Source organism: Apteryx mantelli, chromosome 7 (genome assembly GCF_036417845.1).
Source record: "Apteryx mantelli isolate bAptMan1 chromosome 7, bAptMan1.hap1, whole genome shotgun sequence".
NCBI lineage: Eukaryota > Metazoa > Chordata > Aves > Apterygiformes > Apterygidae > Apteryx > Apteryx mantelli.
The window spans coordinates 20,381,567-20,400,383 of NC_089984.1; the positions used below are offsets into that span (position 1 = coordinate 20,381,567).

At 36.6% G+C, this 18,817-nt stretch overlaps 1 protein-coding gene across 4 annotated transcripts in view; it reads right to left on the bottom strand.

Annotated features, from left to right (window-relative positions):
• VCL (vinculin) overlaps positions 1-18,817 on the bottom strand; it is a 67,101-nt gene that overhangs the window by 16,615 nt on the left and 31,669 nt on the right. For 3 of the 4 annotated variants that reach the window (XM_013960226.2, XM_013960225.2, XM_067299902.1), the window contains exons 4-11: positions 18,222-18,330; positions 15,539-15,661; positions 13,951-14,111; positions 8,353-8,443; positions 6,820-6,967; positions 4,165-4,318; positions 3,042-3,217; positions 1,627-1,817 (exon numbers count right to left, since the gene is read on the bottom strand). In XM_013960226.2, coding sequence (XP_013815680.1) covers positions 1,627-1,817; positions 3,042-3,217; positions 4,165-4,318; positions 6,820-6,967; positions 8,353-8,443; positions 13,951-14,111; positions 15,539-15,661; positions 18,222-18,330 — 1,153 coding nt within the window. The remainder of the gene's footprint in view (positions 1-1,626; positions 1,818-3,041; positions 3,218-4,164; positions 4,319-6,819; positions 6,968-8,352; positions 8,444-13,950; positions 14,112-15,538; positions 15,662-18,221; positions 18,331-18,817) is intronic. The other variant, XM_013960227.2, reaches the window with a different exon arrangement.

Here is an 18,817-nt window from a genome sequence, read left to right on the forward strand (position 1 = left end):
TTATTTTAGCCATCATTTAGCTAGCATAGCATATAATATGACTGCATGTAAATATTTGTAGCAGTAAACACCACTGAAGTGACTCACGTGTTTATGAAAAAAGCTAGATGCATCTCATTACTTCCAAAGTCAGTTTGTGCTACAGTGCTACCCTGCCTGGGACAACTGTAAACATGCCAAGTTATTTGTGAAATGGTCATTCCTGCTGCAGAGAACACTGAGCAAGTATTTTCATATTATTGTAGGACTAAAAATATAAGGCCAAATTCTTCCAGAAGTGCTGTCTGGACCTAACAGAGCACTTATTTGACTTAGGTTTTTAGTATATCTTTCATATACACAGCCTACCAAGGGCCAAAGCAACTGTAACACAAAAACCCCCAAAACACAAAACCCCCCAAAACAAAACAGAACCAAAAAAACACGCAACAACTTCATGTCATAACTAGAATTTTTTCATTATATAGTATTAGGAACATTCAAGTTATGGGGCACATAACATCTTACACATCTTTCACACATCTTTGTCATTATGCATCACTACAGCAATTGACTAAATCCTCTAGTGTGTAGCTGGTATACCTAAACTTCCATTTTTTAAAGAAGCTTCCTTTATGTAACCAAACCTCATAGTTAACAATGCTTTTGCAGACTTCAAGTGGGATTTAAGTTTCTTTGGTTTTTTGAATTAAAAAAAAAAAAAAGTACAGTTTGCATGCTTTTTTGAGCTGACCACCTCAGAATTCTAGAGAAGCATCTGAAGCTCAGGATTAGGAAGGTTTTTAAGTCAGTGCCAAAATATAACATAACCTACATGCCACCTTCTTGTGTCATCTCATTTGGTGTGCAGTTTACTCATCAAAAAGTGTCAAAACATGGGACTTCAATGCTCTGTTATAACATTACTTTTAAAATCGCACTTCACAAATGTCCAAGCTATCAGCCTTGCAAATCATTAATTCAAGAATCTGCCCCTGGTTATTCACACACCAGAAAATTATCGAATGAAGATTTCAGGTATCATCCACCTACTTAAAATGGCATCAGAAGCAGCAAAACAAGGCTTTTCAGAGATTGTTTGCAATGAGCTCTCAATAAAGCAATTCTTGAACCATAATTATATGCCCACTGAGAGCATGCTTGAATTTGCAGATCACTTTTCTCTTCAATCAAGTAGCATTCTCAGATAACCCAGAAGCCACACAAGCAGAAGACATTTTTAAACTACCGTTACGATTGCTTTTCTCCTCTCTGAAGAACTCAATTTCTCAATTTGCTGGAGTACATATAAATTCAGGTTTTGGACACTATATTTGTAAGATGAGAAGAGCAAAGAGGAGTTTAAAGTTTGTCTATTCTGCAGTACACATTCTCCCATTCTTTGAGAAAATTCTTCTTTCCAGAAGAAAAAGTGAATCATAGGCCAGCTTGATTCAATAGTACTGCAGCTAGAACATGGCTATAAACCACCAGCCATGAACTTAGTATCAGTGAAGAGATCCTACACATGTTAAGCCTCTCAGGAGCAGTAGTTTCAGTCATAAAAATTACTAACAAGTTTAACCATAAAATTGGGATAGTAAGGAAGGGAGAAGAAACTCCAGAAGAGTACGCAGAAACACTTACCTACTCCCCGATCGTCAACAGTAGGATTGTCTATCCACCTTTGAGCTTGCTCAATCTTGCCTTCCAAATGGACAGCTGCCTTAACCGGCCTAGTATTTGCTACAGCCCTGTTTGTTTTGGATTGTAAATTCTGAAGTGATGTAGCTATTTGCTTAGCCAATGCACGGGCCTCTGGAGAGTCACCTTTTCCGCTGAAGATAAAGGAAGGAAAAAAAAAAAAAAATACAGTCAAAGATCACTTAATCCTAAATTCAGTTGGGGGGAGGGGGGGCAGGGAGGAACACAAGAAAAGGTACTTTTAGTCTTTTTAAAGAAGGTCAAATCAAGACTTGACAGATCGGGATTATTTGCTCTGAGATTCAGCCATAAATCCCCACCTCAGATTTCTCTGGCACCTGGACCTTACTTATGTTCAACATAACACTGAAGTGGGGGAAGGTATGTTAATGTCACTGATAGTACTGATGTATGACTTCAATTTCCCACACTCATGGCCATCTTATGAAGTACTGCAATAAAGCCACACAGATTACAAGTTCAAAAATAAGCAGCAACAGACCCAAGGCTATTCACAAGCTAGGAAAGAGGTAGCATATTAAGACCTATGGCAGCTAAATATCAAGAAAAACTTTAGTCTCTAACTACTGAAGAAAGAAAAGTATTTATTTCCATATTGCAACTGACTAGAGATTAAAAATCCGGGTTTATACACTAACTGTTTCAGTCTGTTCTCAAGCAGCCTTTTTGCAAAACCGATACAGAAACATCATTTGCAGCTGAGCACTGAACCCTGCAAGTTTTTCTGCAAGTCTTTTAAAACCTATGCTTTATATGGTTTACAGTTACATCTTAGAACACTAACGAAAGATTGAAGTGCGAAATATTCCACCCTGTCTTGCAGCAAATTGCTTAGCAAAGAATCAGTGATGACATTTGTCTGTATAAACAAGCAAATTTCACATTATCTGGTTCCTTCGAAATGCTTTGATAGTGCAAAGGAGGTGGCTTTTGTCTTCAGTTTGCCAGTCAAACATTCCATAAGCAGTAGAAAAAGTATTTTATAGACGTGCACCTCTAGCTACTCCCATTTTCTATAGGGGGAAGATAACAACCATAGCTTGTCGATAGAAATCATTAAATAGATTCAAATATTAAAAGGGATGTTAAACTTTTAAAATGTTAAAATTTAAAAACGTTGTTAAAATGTTACATTTTCTGTTCTGGGAACTGAACAATTCTTCGCATTTTTTACTAAATGCGGGATGGAAACTCAAAAGTTTACGATACTCATTCCCAGTTCTTGGAGAAAAACATATTCCCCAATTAATCAGCAGTATTTTGATTAATAAATTCTGTGCTTTGAACTACCAATGAAAGGTATTCAAATAAATTAATGGTGATAAACAAATACGTACTGTCTTCGTAGATCTGACAGCTTAGCTGTCAAAGCAGAGATTTCTCCCAAGGAGCGAAGGATGTCATCTCTTTCCTTAGGCTCTTCACATAATTCTGCAACTTTCCTTGCCTCAGCCATAATTCCCCGAATATGTTCTTCTCCTTCGCTGCCCCCATTAGGATCTGCTAGCCAATTCTTAATAGAAGTTGTGTAGAAGTGAAGATAAATAGTAATACTATTTCTACAGAGACTTTAAAAGGCTTTCAAAACTTTATTTAACAGAAAATACTTTTGAAAAACAATCCGTGTTGATTATGTACCCTGAAGCTCTGTCTGCCAGATGTTTTACTTTCAAAAATAAGAGGAAACGAAATGAACCTACTCTCCCCAGCATTTGCCAACAATATTTTCAGAAGTAACATTTAATTACAGGCCTTAGAGAACTGCAGTTTAGCTTTTAGAAGAAAAATGAAGACAGATGCTCCTGTGGACAATGTAACTTTCCTTATGGAGCTCTTTCTAAAAAGTTCAATTATCAGATTCATAATCTAAATATATAGATATGTATCTATATATTTATATATAGATATCAAGACCAGATATCTATATTTTTATATATATACATATACACACACACAAAATTCATTATCTGATAATTATGATCTTCTTCACTGGGTAATAGGCTGAAGATCGAAGGAGATTAAAAGTTACAAAAACACTGTTTTGCTCTTTGTCATCAAAAGCATGAGGCTCTAAATCTGTACTGGTACTCCCAAAACAGAGGCCAAGGAAGTTTACCTGTGCAGTCTGAAACTCCTCTACTCTTTGCTTTAATAAGATCAGTTTATGTCCGAATTTAGGGAGTGTTTCCTCATTTTAAGTTCATATCCTTGAAACTCTTTAGCAATGATAAACCATTTACAAAAAAAAACAAAAGAAAAGTCATAAGCTGTAACAAAATTCACAGAATTTTAAATTACAGTATTACAGAATTTAAGATTTGTCTGTGTTAAATCAAGTACATGTTCTTCCTGATGACTAGCTGTGTTGCATTTGGAAACACCTACGGCAGTTCAGCCAAACAGATCTAACAGCATCAGTTTAACCATTTTCTGAAACATTTATTAAATCAGTAGTGGTACCTGAGCAGCATCAATCTTCTTAGCAATTGCCTGCTTAGAGTTTGTCATGGCTTCCAACTTGCGGGCTGCATTCTCCACTTTCGCAGTGAGCAAGTCCAGACCTTGTGACACCTGCTGTGCTTTCTGCATAGCCATTGGCGTAGCACCCTGTCCTCTGCTCAAGACAGAAAAAGCATCACAGACTCAGCTCAGGACTGAATAAATTTCTTTGACACTGAACAGTAAAAATCTTTTCTAATAAAGAGGCAACAAAAAAGTTCATGAGCATTCTCAGCTATTCTTGAAAGAGCTACAGTATTTAATCAGAATATTTCTCTTGAAAACAAAAATAACAGAGAGAACGAGACGGCAACGGTTTAAAACTAATAGCATACTTAGAGCATATCTGCCCCTTCCTAGAGATTTTGTATTTAGTATCCCCAGAAGAATAAATACTTTTAAGTTCCCCAATATGAAAAGATAAAGTAAGGCTATTTGGGAATTTGGCTCCACTGAATTACTGATGACCAGGCCTGCTCTCTATTCACTTACAGATTGCTGCAACAGTCAGTCAGAACCTGCCGGAGTTGTGCCTAGCCCTGCCTAAGCGAGGCCAACAAGTCTGTAAGTGGCAAGAAGATGTCATTGCTGTGCCTCTATCATGCTGACAAAGTAGTTTAAAGGTTACAGGATATTGGTATTATTTCTTAAACTGGAGGAAAGGATGTTAAAAATACCAGTTTACAAAGCTGTAGAAAATAATTTGCAGCACTGATTGTTCAATTGCATAAGAATTAAAGGCCAGACAGAAAAATTATTTCAGGTATACATGCCTGAGAACATTAGAGTTTTACATAAGAAATCTCATACTCCATTCCAAAATATTTGATTATTGGAAAGCTTTGAGTGTGTTAATTTTATCAAACAAATAACTTTAAAAAGATCATAGTAAGTGGCAGGATGACAAGGATGCTATTGAGATAAGGTATATTTACACACATCAGACCAGAGGTCTGATTTCAAAATATGTTTCTTCACACCTTACTTCTCATAGGCTGAGTTGAAGTCATTTATATATTAAGACAGCATACAAATTAACTTACTTGTTAGTAAATCTTAGTCCTGCTTTCCTCCACTTTTAAAAATTTCAAATACTACAAAAGCTAACACCAGCTATTCCTTTACAGCAAGAATTAAAGTTTGACCTAATCTCCAATGGTCTGTGCAAAAACTGGTACAAAGAAACTCTGGCATTTTCTTAGGCCAATCATCTGGAAATCCAAGTGAAGTTAAACCAAAACCAGCTTCTCATCTATTATTACCATTACAACATACATCACTTCTTTAATGACAGCATAGCTAGTATTTCTGATTCTTTGACCTTTGTAGTCTTTGTATAATCAAACTAATGATTCCTTAGAGAAATAATTTGTTTCAGAAATGCTCCAAGCTTTTGTATGTATCACTAAAATGCTTCACAGTTTGCCAGTCTCCACTTTTAAAGTGATGGTAGGGAATTTGTTCTTATCTAAGGTCACTCAAAACTGAGATCTTCAGATAATTTGCATTTGCTCATTTCCTGCACTTCACAGGTTTAAGTCAGAAGAGATGCTTGTTTTTAAATAAAGGCAATTTATTTTTCTAAAAGAAAAAAACTCATAACCTCTACTGCTTTTTCTTGCAAGATGCATTAACATTTAGGAAGAAAATATTACACCATGAAATCATTGTCTGTCTCCCTGATAGATTGTTATGAACAGCTTCTGGGGGTTTCTGCTTTGTTTGTTTGTTTTTTTAAGGGTGGTGGCAGGGGAGAGGATCATTGGAACAAAATAAGGAGATCAATATTAGAGCATTCCAGCTTAAGGATTTATTACACTGATGCACAGCTGAGAAAAAGAATTCCTCATATTCAAAGGAGACTGGGTTATAGAATTCAAGCTACATGCAGTAGTTATTTAACTCATCATCTTTATGCCTTCACAAAGGAATATCATACTTCCTGTTTTCTAAAAAAAAGAACAAAAGGTTATAGTACTTAAAATGAAGAAGTTCAGCAAACCTCAAGAGACTCATCTGCTGCTTAAAAACACCCTTAATTCAAAACCAGCTTTGTGAGAGAATAACCAATTCTTAAGTGAGGAGTCAGAAAACTGATAAAGGACTCAAGTTAAATCAAACTCAAATGCCAACAGAAGGCAGGCAGATCAAGTTCTGAAGAATTTATCAGTACCTGATTAACAACAACAACAACTACTGCTTGCCGCCTAACATCCCAATAAAAACCTAACAACTGTAATACTCATGCAGCTGATGGTCATTAGGGTATCTTTTGGGGGGAACAGGCATAACAGAGTAAGATTTAATTTCTGCTTAATTTGAAGGAAAGTTGTGTTTGACATTAAACAAACTCTGAATTATCTACCCAAGTAATTCTGCTGCTCATTGTCCCAACATGTCCTGTAACTAAGAATTCACATATTAAACACATATTAAAGCAAGTTATTCTTATCAGAAGAGAATGAAATAACCACATGCCACACCACAGTGATGGAACAAAAAATAATGCAGTTACTGCCCTGCTCTCCCTATGGGTTAAGAAACAACATAATCGTAAGTGCAGAAAAACTGTTTTAACAACACTGGAAAATAACCCAGTAAGAGTAACAGATTTACCTGGCTCGGAGATCAGCCAGTTGATCCGTCATCTGGCCCAGTGTTTTGCATGTTCCCAGAATCTCTCTGCGTTCTTTGCCGGCACACAGTTCTCCCGCTTTTCCAGCTTCATCAAGGATCTGCCTTATTGCTTGCTCACCAGCATCCCCTAAGAGGCAGAGTCAGTTAGCAAAATGTCAGACAAGATATTCTTTGATAACTGGGAATCTCATCACAGCCTGCCACACTGATTTTATTAGGTTCCAATTTGAAAGTACATTTATCCAAAATTACAAGACATACACAAAATGGAATAAATCTTACAATGGGACAATATTCCTGAAACAGTAGAGCACAGATTTAGTAGTGTGCATCATGTGCCATTAAATCATTTAATCATTCTGTTATCATAGCTTAATTCCTATATATGCTTCATTTATAGAATCTTTAATGCACTCAGGATGAGAAGGGAAGGAGCAATGTAGAAAGGTTCAGGCAGCCTTAACTTTAGCCAGCTGCAAATCTGACTTATAATTGGCAAAAGAAGATCAAGAACAACATTCATTCTCCTTGTAATCCACCCCCCACCCCATCCCTCAGCATTATGGGTACTGGCACCCCCACCATCCATAAAGCGCCACTTCCACCATGAAATCAGAATAATGGAAGTGGCTCAAAGAACAAGTGCTGCCATAAGAACCACTCAAGGACAAAAATATGAGATTATTTCCAAGTAATATACCCAGAAAAATCTGTTTTGCAGCAAGTTCTACATGTTTTCATTGTCCTTGGCTACTGAATTTTTTTTATGGTTTATTTCATTAATTGTCAATGTCAACAACAGAAGGCTTTGCAAGGAACTGAATTTTCTGGAGTTGAGTGTGGCATGGGGAACAAGGTCAGAAGAAATAAGCAGCAGCTTCACAGATGATAATTCACTTCCAACATTTACAACTGTGTATTTAGCTTCCATTTCAGAGGAAGCCTTTCAGACAAGGTCTTTTAAAGTACAAATGGAATAGGCCTGTAGCTGGTTTTATGAGCTTTAAAGATGCATAGAAGGGCAAAACCTTTATACAGAGATGACAAATCTGTAGTTACAATATTTACAGCAGCTTTTCCATGTTAAAATTTTTTTGTCAAGACAAAGAAAAACACTTACCAAAGAGATTAGTATTAGACAAATCTGAAGGTATCAAATTTAAAAGTACAGAAGGAGGGATTTAAAGTATTATCCACTGCTGCAGTTAAATACTGTTCAATGTAATTTGCGTTTTTTTGGTTTTTACTAGTGGAATGCAAAGAAAAAAAATCATATACACTATACAGAGCAATTACTTGGACAACTTAAAAACAACCAAAGCTTCCTAGGTGATTAGGCACATAATTTATTTGCTTGATCTTCAATATTTAAAGAAAGGAATTTCTAAATGATCATTCAGAATGATCCACCTTGCATAGTTTATTAATGTTTAAAGGCAATTCTGTCTTACACAGAAGAATTATTTAGGATTTTAAAAATCAAAATACTTCTTTTCTTTTTTTTAATATTACCTGGAGGTGCATTTGGATCTCTCAGCCACCCTTTTGCCTGGTTCATCTTCGAATCTATTAAGGCCAAAGCTCTTTTCATGGCTTCAGTGTCCTTTGCAAAAGAGAAACCACCGTAATGATTCTCAAAATCAAAGCACAAATAGTCAACACAACCAAAGCAGACAGAACGGTTCTAAAGCACCATCTCCTTACAGAAGCGCACCCATATAAGCAGCTCAAAACCCGTTTTCAAACTAGCGGGTCATAATCACTTCTTTCTGAAGACAGACGCTTTCATCTCACTCAAAATGCAGAAAATGTGCATGCAAGTTTTTAGTGATTTTTCTATTCCTTTATTTACTAGTGTTTTAATTTCTGAAGTCAAAGCTCTAGTAAGCACACATCTTGCAGTTAGTTCCTTTTTTTCCTCCCCTTAATATAAATCAGGCATATAGAAAAATTATAACAATGAGATTATCATTCACAAGACTTTAGAGAGTCAACTTTTTAATGATGGAAATTGGCCAGTGAATTTTACTACTTCTGTGTAAGAGGATGTGCATTTGCTTTTTATTTAAAAAAAAAAAAAAAAAAAAAAAAAACTGTTTTGCTGTTTGAAGTCAAACAGGTGCTGTTTGTCATTTTTAAAGAAAGAAGCAGCACTGAAGAAAAGCACAGACTGCCAGTTCATTCCTGCAATTCCGATATAGGGTCTTCGGAGGTTTTAACCCACATGAACACATTTTTAACTCAGAATCTCTCTGCCATGAGTGTCAGAGAAGCTGATTTTCTGACTATTATCCTGCTATTATCTAACACATCTTTGCCTACAGGAGACCAAACCATCCAGTTATCTCTCTGCATACTCTCTTAACTGTCGATGTCATCTCTCCACTAGGGGCCAGAAGTTTTCTATCTTAAACAAATGAAAAGACAGTCAGAGCAACAAGTACCTTAAGTAAAAAGTTGGGACAAGGCCAAAATAGCTCTTTACCATAAATGTGACAGAAATAATTTGAAATGCATCTAACATCCCATGATTATGGGATACAGTATACAGCTGAAGAGAAGCCTGGCCCTCACACTGGTAACTGAATTGGACTGTCCATGTCCAACTCTTTCAGAGAGGAGCCTGTTCCTAGCATCAAGAATCAGTAACGGGTATAAGGGGAGATACCCTGACAACAGTAAAAAGAGAACTGCCCCATAAATAATTTGAAACAAAATTAACTGAATTTTTAAAAAGGCGACAGATGTTGCTGAGTGTATTGGTGAGATGATAGGTGTGGGAGTGCAAGGCTGGAAAAGGAGAGGGGGGAGAAACAGGAGGTGCGAAGGCCTCCCCTTCTGACTGACGCAGGCTCTTGTGTCCACACAGCCGCCTGCAGAGTTGCAGTTTCAGCAAAATGATACAGAAGCTTCGGAATCTAAGTCTCATACTAGGGGCCAAAATCAAAGCTACCTTTTACACTTATGATTCCATGACTGCTAGCACTACCCAAGCCATCCAGGATCCATCTCTCCTATCATATGAAGGTTGTGCAACTGGACTGCTCTGCAGTGTAAGTCTTGCTATCCCACGTGGCTCCGCAATGAAGTTTGTGTTGTTTGCAAAGCACCATCCCCCTCGTTTAGTTAAAAAAAATCTGGTAAAATCCTAGTGTAGCAGTCAAAGTGTTTCAGGACAACTCTTAAAGCACGGATTTCCCCTCCTAAAAGCCAAAACTGCCAAGGCAAGGAGTCACTCTCAGCTTTAGCCTGGCAAGGAGTTGTCATTTCAGTTAGACAGGAGGAATTTTTAGACAGACAATGAGAACACATCCCTAACCAGCCTTGCTGCTACGGCACTTCTCACTATTTCACTTCTGTTTCTGCCACAGTTTTGCGTCAGGTGTTGGATATTTGGCAAGAAACAAAGGTGTTGCCATCCTGAAACGTCTGGACTTGTCCACTGATCCAGGCTATTGAGCAGGAAGTTGGAATTAGAAGCATTCAATTAAAAAAATAAATAAATTAAAACAACCCAAAGAACACACACACTTGCTCATGATCTTACTGTTTGAAAGCAAGTCTTGATATTCCTGATTTCTGGAGCTGTTCAAGTGTCATGTCTTTTCCTAAACAGCTAAGTATCTTAAAGACTTGACCATCCGGGATTTGCCAGAAGAACAATTATGAGCAAGAAAAGAAAAAAAAAACTCGCAGCTATCCTGCAAGAAGTTTAGTGTAGAGCAGTTTTACCAGCAAAATCTGATTTTCTCCCTCCTTTTCCCACATCTAGTTGGCAAAAGGAGCAAAATCAGCACTACTGCCTTTTGAAAAGAGCTAAACAAAAACAGTTAAATAACTAGGGCAACGTTCCCTGAAGGGAAAAGAGCAAGCAAGCTTTTTGCAAGACAATTTCTAAGGGAAATGAGCACTTTTTCAAGATACTTTATGCACCACTTTTACCACTATGAAGAATTTTGAGATTATTCATGCAGCAGGTGCCATCGGCACTGCCTTGAAAAGGAACGAGAAATCCAACACAATCCCTTGTTAAATACAAAATACAATCTCTGACTCAATTAAGTGGTCTAGTCTAGAGACGTCTGCATTTCATTACCAAAGAAGGGAATGTTGAAGGAAATAGGCAAAGCCAGCCTTCTGGCAGAATATATAGCTTAGTCACCATCCAGGGTCCAATCCTGCAAGATAGTAGATACTTCTCAGCCTCCTACAACTTTTAACCCCCTCCATTACCATGGAAATGGAAGACGTATGAATTCAATATTACTTAAAGTTTATAAAAAGTGGGACAAGTTTAACAATATACAAAAGAGAAAGTTAAACTTCTCTGTAAAATGAAATCCAAAAGAAAACAAAATGGAACAAAACTACAAACAGAAGAAATAAGTACAGATGGTTTTTTTATTTTATTTTTTTTATAAGATTTTGTCAAAGATTCAATTATAAATCAGCATACTATGTTTAAAAAAAGTCCAGTTTTGGTGCAAGTGGAGATTATTGCAATCCATAACGGTATCGTGCACTTCAGGTTTTAACGAAAGCCTGATAGAACAGCTTTTTAAAGAAAAAGCCTACAACTATTCCTCCACATGTTTGTTCATTCTCCACTATATCTACATAGATTTTATGATATTTTAATGTGTACATAATAAAAGAAAGAATAACACATTTAAAATAAATTCCAGCATGAACAATAGCATGTATACAGGCAAAATTCAAGTCAGTCTGTCCCCAAACAGACCTTATGTTGCTCCAGAAAAGCATGGGAAAAATCTTTCCCTTGATGGCCAGGCATGAAATGCATGCAACAGTAGTATCATAGAAATTGACAACTCCTTCCTCTCTCACAAAAAGAGATAAATCAACATAAATAAACATATAAGGAAGAAGGTCTGCAATATGTGGCCATTGGAAAATTAGCTCTGGCTTCTTCTCACAGCTACTGAATTTTGCACTCAAATTCTTTACATCACAAACACTTTACTTTTTGGTTAATGTACAGTGCTACAGCTCCAAATCATCAAAGTACCTTAATTCTGAAAAATCAAAATACAATTGAGAATTAAAAATTCTCTTAACTCAGAGAATAAAACAATACTTTGATGTACTTGTCCACACAACATACTTATGCATTATGCATAATGGCCAACATTTTCCATTTATAGATACTGTTAATATGCCAAAAATTTTGTTAAGAAAATCCTTGGTAGACGCCTTTGTTAGGAACAGAAGTAAGAATCTTCTAAGCCTAGCTTAACTACTTTTTGTAACACAACCACTTCTTACCATGAAAATTTCCAGATTTCTTGTGGATCAATTGTATTGGTATTTAACAAAATGCAGGAATGATTAAATACAATAATAAAAATGAATTTAAAAATATACACATGAAATTCAGGTTTTAGGCCTAGGCCTGAAGAGCATGAACTATTTGAACTGACATACTGAAGGAAGGGTGCTGATGAAATACTATAGAATGGACAAAATTCCTGATTTAATAAACCTTTCTGGGCCTGCAGAAAGCCTGTTCCTGCATGACTGGACCCTTTTATATGTAGCTACAGAGACTAGTAACATAATCCAACAGCATTCAAAAGGAACGCGCTTTAAAATCTTGGGCTGGCTCTCATGAGGGTCTGAAAGAGTCTTGATGTAGTTCAGCTTGCCATCGCCACTCTCTTAGTGACGGCCAATTCCACACGTAGCTAGACTGGGTTATTAAGATCCTTTTAAAACTTCTATGTGTATATACATAAGTATGGTGTTACAGTTGGCACACAGAAGAAAATCACACAGCACACGGCCTGCACACAGCACAAAATCCCACAGACATGCTTTTTTTGTTTTAGTACAAAGTAGAGGTGTAGGGTGTGGAAGAAATCTTACCTTCTAAAGGTGAGAAAAGAGTAAGAGACAGGAGAACAAAAACAAAGATGCATAAAGTAGTCATAATAAGGAAGTGATAGTGACAAAATAACTCAAAAGGCAAACTAAAGGTCAAGTGCCAAATAATATAGGCCAAAGTGATTTTAATTGATCACATCAGTGTTAGATTTTCTGCAAGAGATTTTGTTTGTTAATAAGTCTGACTTCAGGTCTCAATACTTTCTTTAAATATGTTTATTATTTGTTGTTTGCAGTACTAACCCTTAAAAAAAAAATCCCATTAGCAATGTACTTCAAGGTACTCAAACTGGCAGGAATCTCATCTATACAACATTTATTCATAAGTCCACAACAGCACTTTGCTGATTCAGCCTGCCATAAGCAGCTTTATGGTCTGTAACAGACAGATCTGCTACATATTTCCCTATCTTCAGCAAGCCTCATTTAAGAACATCACATGAGCCTTCCAGGGAAGCAGAGGCAGTCATTTACACGGCTTAACGCTGGGTCATAAGGAACCAACGCTGCCCATATTCCAGCATCACAGACTTCATTCATTTCATTCTTATCCAAAAAGGCTGCTCAATCTAGGGTGCCTGTTTTTGAGATAAGCGACAAAGCAAACACTTGAAATTTACTTCCATACCCAAATTAAAAATAGGGGAAAAGTGCTCAGTGAAGTACCCCTCAAATGACTAACTTTTGCAGCCTAACTTTTCTACTAGCATCTAGGGGAAAAATCTAAGGTAGTCCTGCTTATGGGTGCCTAGCTATAGGACTAGTTTAAGGCACAGAAGGACAGCTTTCATACCTAATGTTCTTCTGTCAGACATCAGGCTGCAAGGTAGCTATAGGTAACGAGAAACACCTTCTTTGAGGAATACATTGTATTCTACGATTTCCTAATCAAGCCAAAGCCAAAATGTGAACAAATCTTTTGGGTGACCATGCAGTGCCAATAAACCAGTGGGCCACCTTCAAATGCCACATTCCTCTAACTTAGCCTGTTGAGAGAGAAAAAGCTAATTTCGAAAAATTAGCTTTAAGACAATTGTCTCTGAAGATGTTCTTTGACCTTGAAGAGACTTTACAATGTGACTGCATAGTGCTGCAACACTGATAAACAAATACTTATGTCAACATTCTCAAAAATACCAGTTTATAAGGATATAATAGAATATATAAAAAAGAGACTTGTATATCAAATGCAGATGTAAAACATACCTTGCTGGCCCAGGCATCTTCATCCCAGGAAGTGAGTTGTAATACACGGATTATTTCATTTATCTCAGCACTCATTTTCTCTACTGTGAAATTGCGATTCTTCAAGGCCTCTTCTATTCCATGGCTTTTAGAGTTTTTTGTGGTTACAAAAATTTTCATAGCTGTGAACATGGTACCATAGGTTAGAAAAAAAATACCTGCAAGATATGATCAATATTCAAGGTAACCTCCTATTACATAAATACAGAGGCAGTAAATTTTATTTTGTATGGACCATTTTATCCAAAAGTGATTGTAATTATAGCCATCTGTATTTCCCCCTTTTTTCTTCTTTTTCCCCCCTTTTTTCTTCTTTTTTTTAAATCATTAAGACTACAACTGTATCTACACCAGTATTTTACCAGTATCACATGAGAACTCAAGTTAACTAGACTGGCACAGTAGTAGTTTTCTTGTCCCAATCGTATTCATACTTTGCAATTGACATTGTTAAACATCACCACATGGGTTTCAGCATGTGCTAAAAGAGTTTATGCCTGATTACTAGCACATTCTGCACATACTGCCATTAGCTTTTTGCTACTGCAGCTAGTGGTGGTTGTTCAGCACAGTGGGATTCACAAACTACTATTAGAACTTCATTTTGTATTAACAGGCCATTAATTTGTTTTAAACTAGGTTTACAACAGTGGTGGCCAATCACTATCATGCCACCTGTGATCTGAGTTACTATTATTCTTATTCCTCCATTATTATTGCTGAGAACCTGATTACAACTATATCTCACTTTAGCTAATCTACAGTTCATCACACAGACAGCTATCAAATGCCCTCCATTCACACCATTAACCATCAGCCTTCAGGATGGCAAATAAGCAGCAGCTGAAGACAACAAACAGATGCCCAGAACACCTCCGAATGCAGACAGAAGCCAAGCTTATACACACCTGCAACACATCCATTACACTGACACTTTTATAGAAGGGGCGAAGAGAAGACAACATGATAATTTTAAAAGATGTATTTTGCAACACAGTTCTATTCAGCAGCAGTCAGGAAAATAAGGGGAGCTCATGTTCCTTCAAATCTTGGCAACAGACTGCACACCCCTCTTCACTTAAAAATTGGGTGAACTCTGATCTAAGTTTATTCCTAAACCAGGAATTACGTTTGCATTTTTTGTTCCTCCTCAACATGAGACATATCGTAACATGCCCAGAGAAGAGCCAGGGAAATGTAGCAGGAGGATATCCTATTTACAGTTATTAAACAAGTAAAAATCAGGACAGGGAAGAGGGGAGATAACTGTCCTCGTTTGATTAAGAAACCACTTTAGTCCAACTAGCTCGATTCAGGCCATAGTACACCTCCACATGTTCCCCTGCTCTTCCCCCACAGGCTGCCCAAACAGGCTAATGCCTCTAGCGCCTGCCTATACATGGCTCAGCACAGTCTGAGGTACTGCTGGTGTCTCCACATAAAAGGAAATGGGGATGCCAGCAGGATGATATGTCCCTGCAAAGGAGCACAGTAAAGTTCAGAACAGACACAGATCTGAAGTGGTATTAAAAACTAAAGCAGAAGATACCTGAAATAAGTACTGGCAATAGCTCTTTCACAGTATTCATTGAGTTTACCAGCATAACTCTATGTTCCTGGTGCGTTAATTCCTGCTGTCTCTCATCAATCATTTTGGCCATCTTCGTCATTCCTAAAGATAGAAGTAATTAAACATAGTCATAAATGAAGAAATGTAATATTAAGCCTAACTTGCAACAGTTGAGCCTTCTAAACAGGAACAAAGTGTAACAAGTTATGACAACCACATTTAAGTTTAGAACTTTTATATTAGCACCTCTTATTTAAACTGCATTTCAGATACTCTAGAGAACCCATTGATTCAAAATCTATCCACTAGGCAAGGCAGAATGAAAGCCTCAAAATTCTAGATTTAAAATTCCAGAGAAAAAATAGGAATACATGAATAAAGATAAAGAGCTATTTCAGGACATTAAGTCACCTCATGAACACTGGAAGCTAATTTACAGGGTTTTTCCTTTTTTAAGACTCAATCAAACCCTTAAGTGTGAATGACAGGAAAAGGAAACATCAGGGTTACTTTTTTTTTTTTCTTTCTTTGCCTTCAAGGATTTTGTCTTGAGGTTTTACAGGATACAATTCCAGAGTTGTATATATTTTACTTCTTTAAAGAAAGCTCTACTAGCAATATTTCAGTGGTCTAAAAAAGGCGAGGGAAGAATTAAACTCATTCTAGAGTAAATCTGTCTTCAAGAGCTAAGACTTCTGATGTTTACCACACAACACGTGGAAACTTTGGGCACAGTTCAATAAAAATTTAAGTTGATTTAAATTGATGCTGCCATAGTCCCACCTTCTTCTAGAGGGCACAAAACTGGCAGAAAGCCATATACTCTTTTGCTGAGTTAATTTTCTGCTAGTTTAGAATCTTAAGCCAACCTAGCAAAAGGTTAAATAAGCATTAATGCCAATAATAAAAAGTAGGAGGACCACCACACTGCCAGCATAGACTGGCATGCTGTGCAAAAGCATCTCCACTTTCAAGTAACCAAAACCTAAAGAGGTAATCATATTCCTCTCTACTTCCAGCTTAAAACCTGTAAGCACTTTGTTGATTTTTAAGTGTACACACTCATATTCCTGTGTCTTCATATAGTGCTTAAGCTGACAGTAAGATCAGATGTCCAGTGATATAACTGAAGGGAACAAGGACTAATGGCATAAAATGTTAAAGTTTTGTGGACCAGGGCTATAAGTGTTAAGTGGCATTTAATTCAGGCAAAGAGAATGCTTTTAGAACATGCCAGAAGCACAAGATTAGCTCTGTATCCAGAACAGTATGAGTTTAGAGAATCTCATTTGGGACACAGGCACAAACATACATCTCACTTCTGACTAAGAAATTAGATACTTGTCAAACACTTGTTACCTCCATCATAAACATGGAACAACAAATTATGTCAGAGAGGTGCAATGAGAAGTCCCAAATGCTGTCTGAGCCAAACAGAGTAAATAGAAGCTCAGGAAAACTTCTATTTTAAAGACAGAGCATTACGATTAAGGAGAAACTAAAATTGTATATACTAAGTAAAATAATGAATTTCACAGAAAGAGATGATTGCCTTTTTTGCTTCATCATTTCCTTTTCAAAATGAAGCAAAATGAATTTAGCTGAAAGTAATTTCTCATGGGACGTAAAAAAAAAAAAAATTAAAACACTATACCTTCACATGGAACTTAAACTATATGCATATGTTAAACAATGTAATCTATAAGTACATCAAGAAGGATAAATATGCTCTGTGATGTAAGACAGCTTCTAGTCTTTAAGTATCCAATTTCCTTTATTAGCTAGTTATACTTATGCTATATATGTATTCTTATAAACACACACACACACACATATATATATATATATATAGCCACTGTCAAACAGCAAGACACTAATTGAATTCCTGCTCTGGTTTTAACAGACTTTAGTTCAACTTTAGTTCAATTCCAATGTTTTCCTATGTTACCACCACAACACCTAAATTTTACAGAATGTTTTTGTTAAATAATACTTAAACTCTTTTATGCTTGCTGAAACTAAAGCACTGGGGGCAGAAGATGACTGGGAGATTAATAGTAGGTTTCCTCTGTACCAGCCCAGCACTTCACTTACCAATCATTTATTTTCACAAGTGAAAGATAGTGTGATGTAGCATGGTGAAGTAACAAGTAGTGAAGGACCACCAAATAATGAAGGAAAAGAATTAGGATAACTGCTGGGCTTTTGTATTATGCTGCAAGAGTGCTATTTCTGCAACCTCATTAAGATGTTAATATAGAGCATTTACCTTACACTACTCCGAGAAATTCCTGTTAGGCCTAACCATCTCAGTACAGAAATGTTACAGTCTGAAGGGACTTTAGCCATGAATGCTTAATTATACATCTTTCAAATTTTTTATTTTACTCTTGCAAATGCATGCTTATTTCCCACACATAATGTAGTGTGGAGAAAGTACAGTACACATCATCCACACAGCACATATCTTGACTCTTCTGCATTCTTAGGAGAATGTGAATCAGAAAATAGTAGTTTAAAACTCTTTCCAGACACTTTCAAAGCAACTGCTTTATCACTGTCTAAACACTTTAAATTTGGCTGTGAGAGGGAGTATGGGAAAAAAGGATGAGGAAAAAAGACTACACTTAATATGTTTATGATATACTGCAGCAAATCAAACCTGGCCCTAGATTCTTTGTGTATGTCACCAAATCCTCCATAGTCTCTACTACTTCCGCCACAGTCAGATATTCCAAAATTCCTTTGCAGACACGGATGATTTTACGGACCTAAAAAAGGAACATTCCATCATTTATTAGATGAAGCTAAATTATACTTGAATTAGAAATGCAAGTCTATCATTAGAACAGAATAGGTACAGCATTTGCTCACATGATGTACGGGCAATCATACAGGTTGGGGATGCTGATTAGGCAACCCACAACTCAATTACTTAAGAATGCTGTACTAACAAAGACAAAATTTAATCAGCATTCCACTACTCATCACAAATGCAAAAGCCTCCTTTCGGTGTTTTCACTTTGCATGATAATTGAAGGATAGCAGGGGAAAAAGAAATAAAGAATTGCATTTAAGTATGCTGGCATGCCTGATTCAAAAATTTTCATTGCAATTTCATCAGTAAAAAACATGTAAGTTAAATCACAAAGCAAAATGACAAGGAAAGCAGACTCAAAACTTTCATAGAAAATATTATCCACCATGCAGCTTTACATATGGAAAAAACATTATCCAGAATTCCAGTTGGAAAGGTAG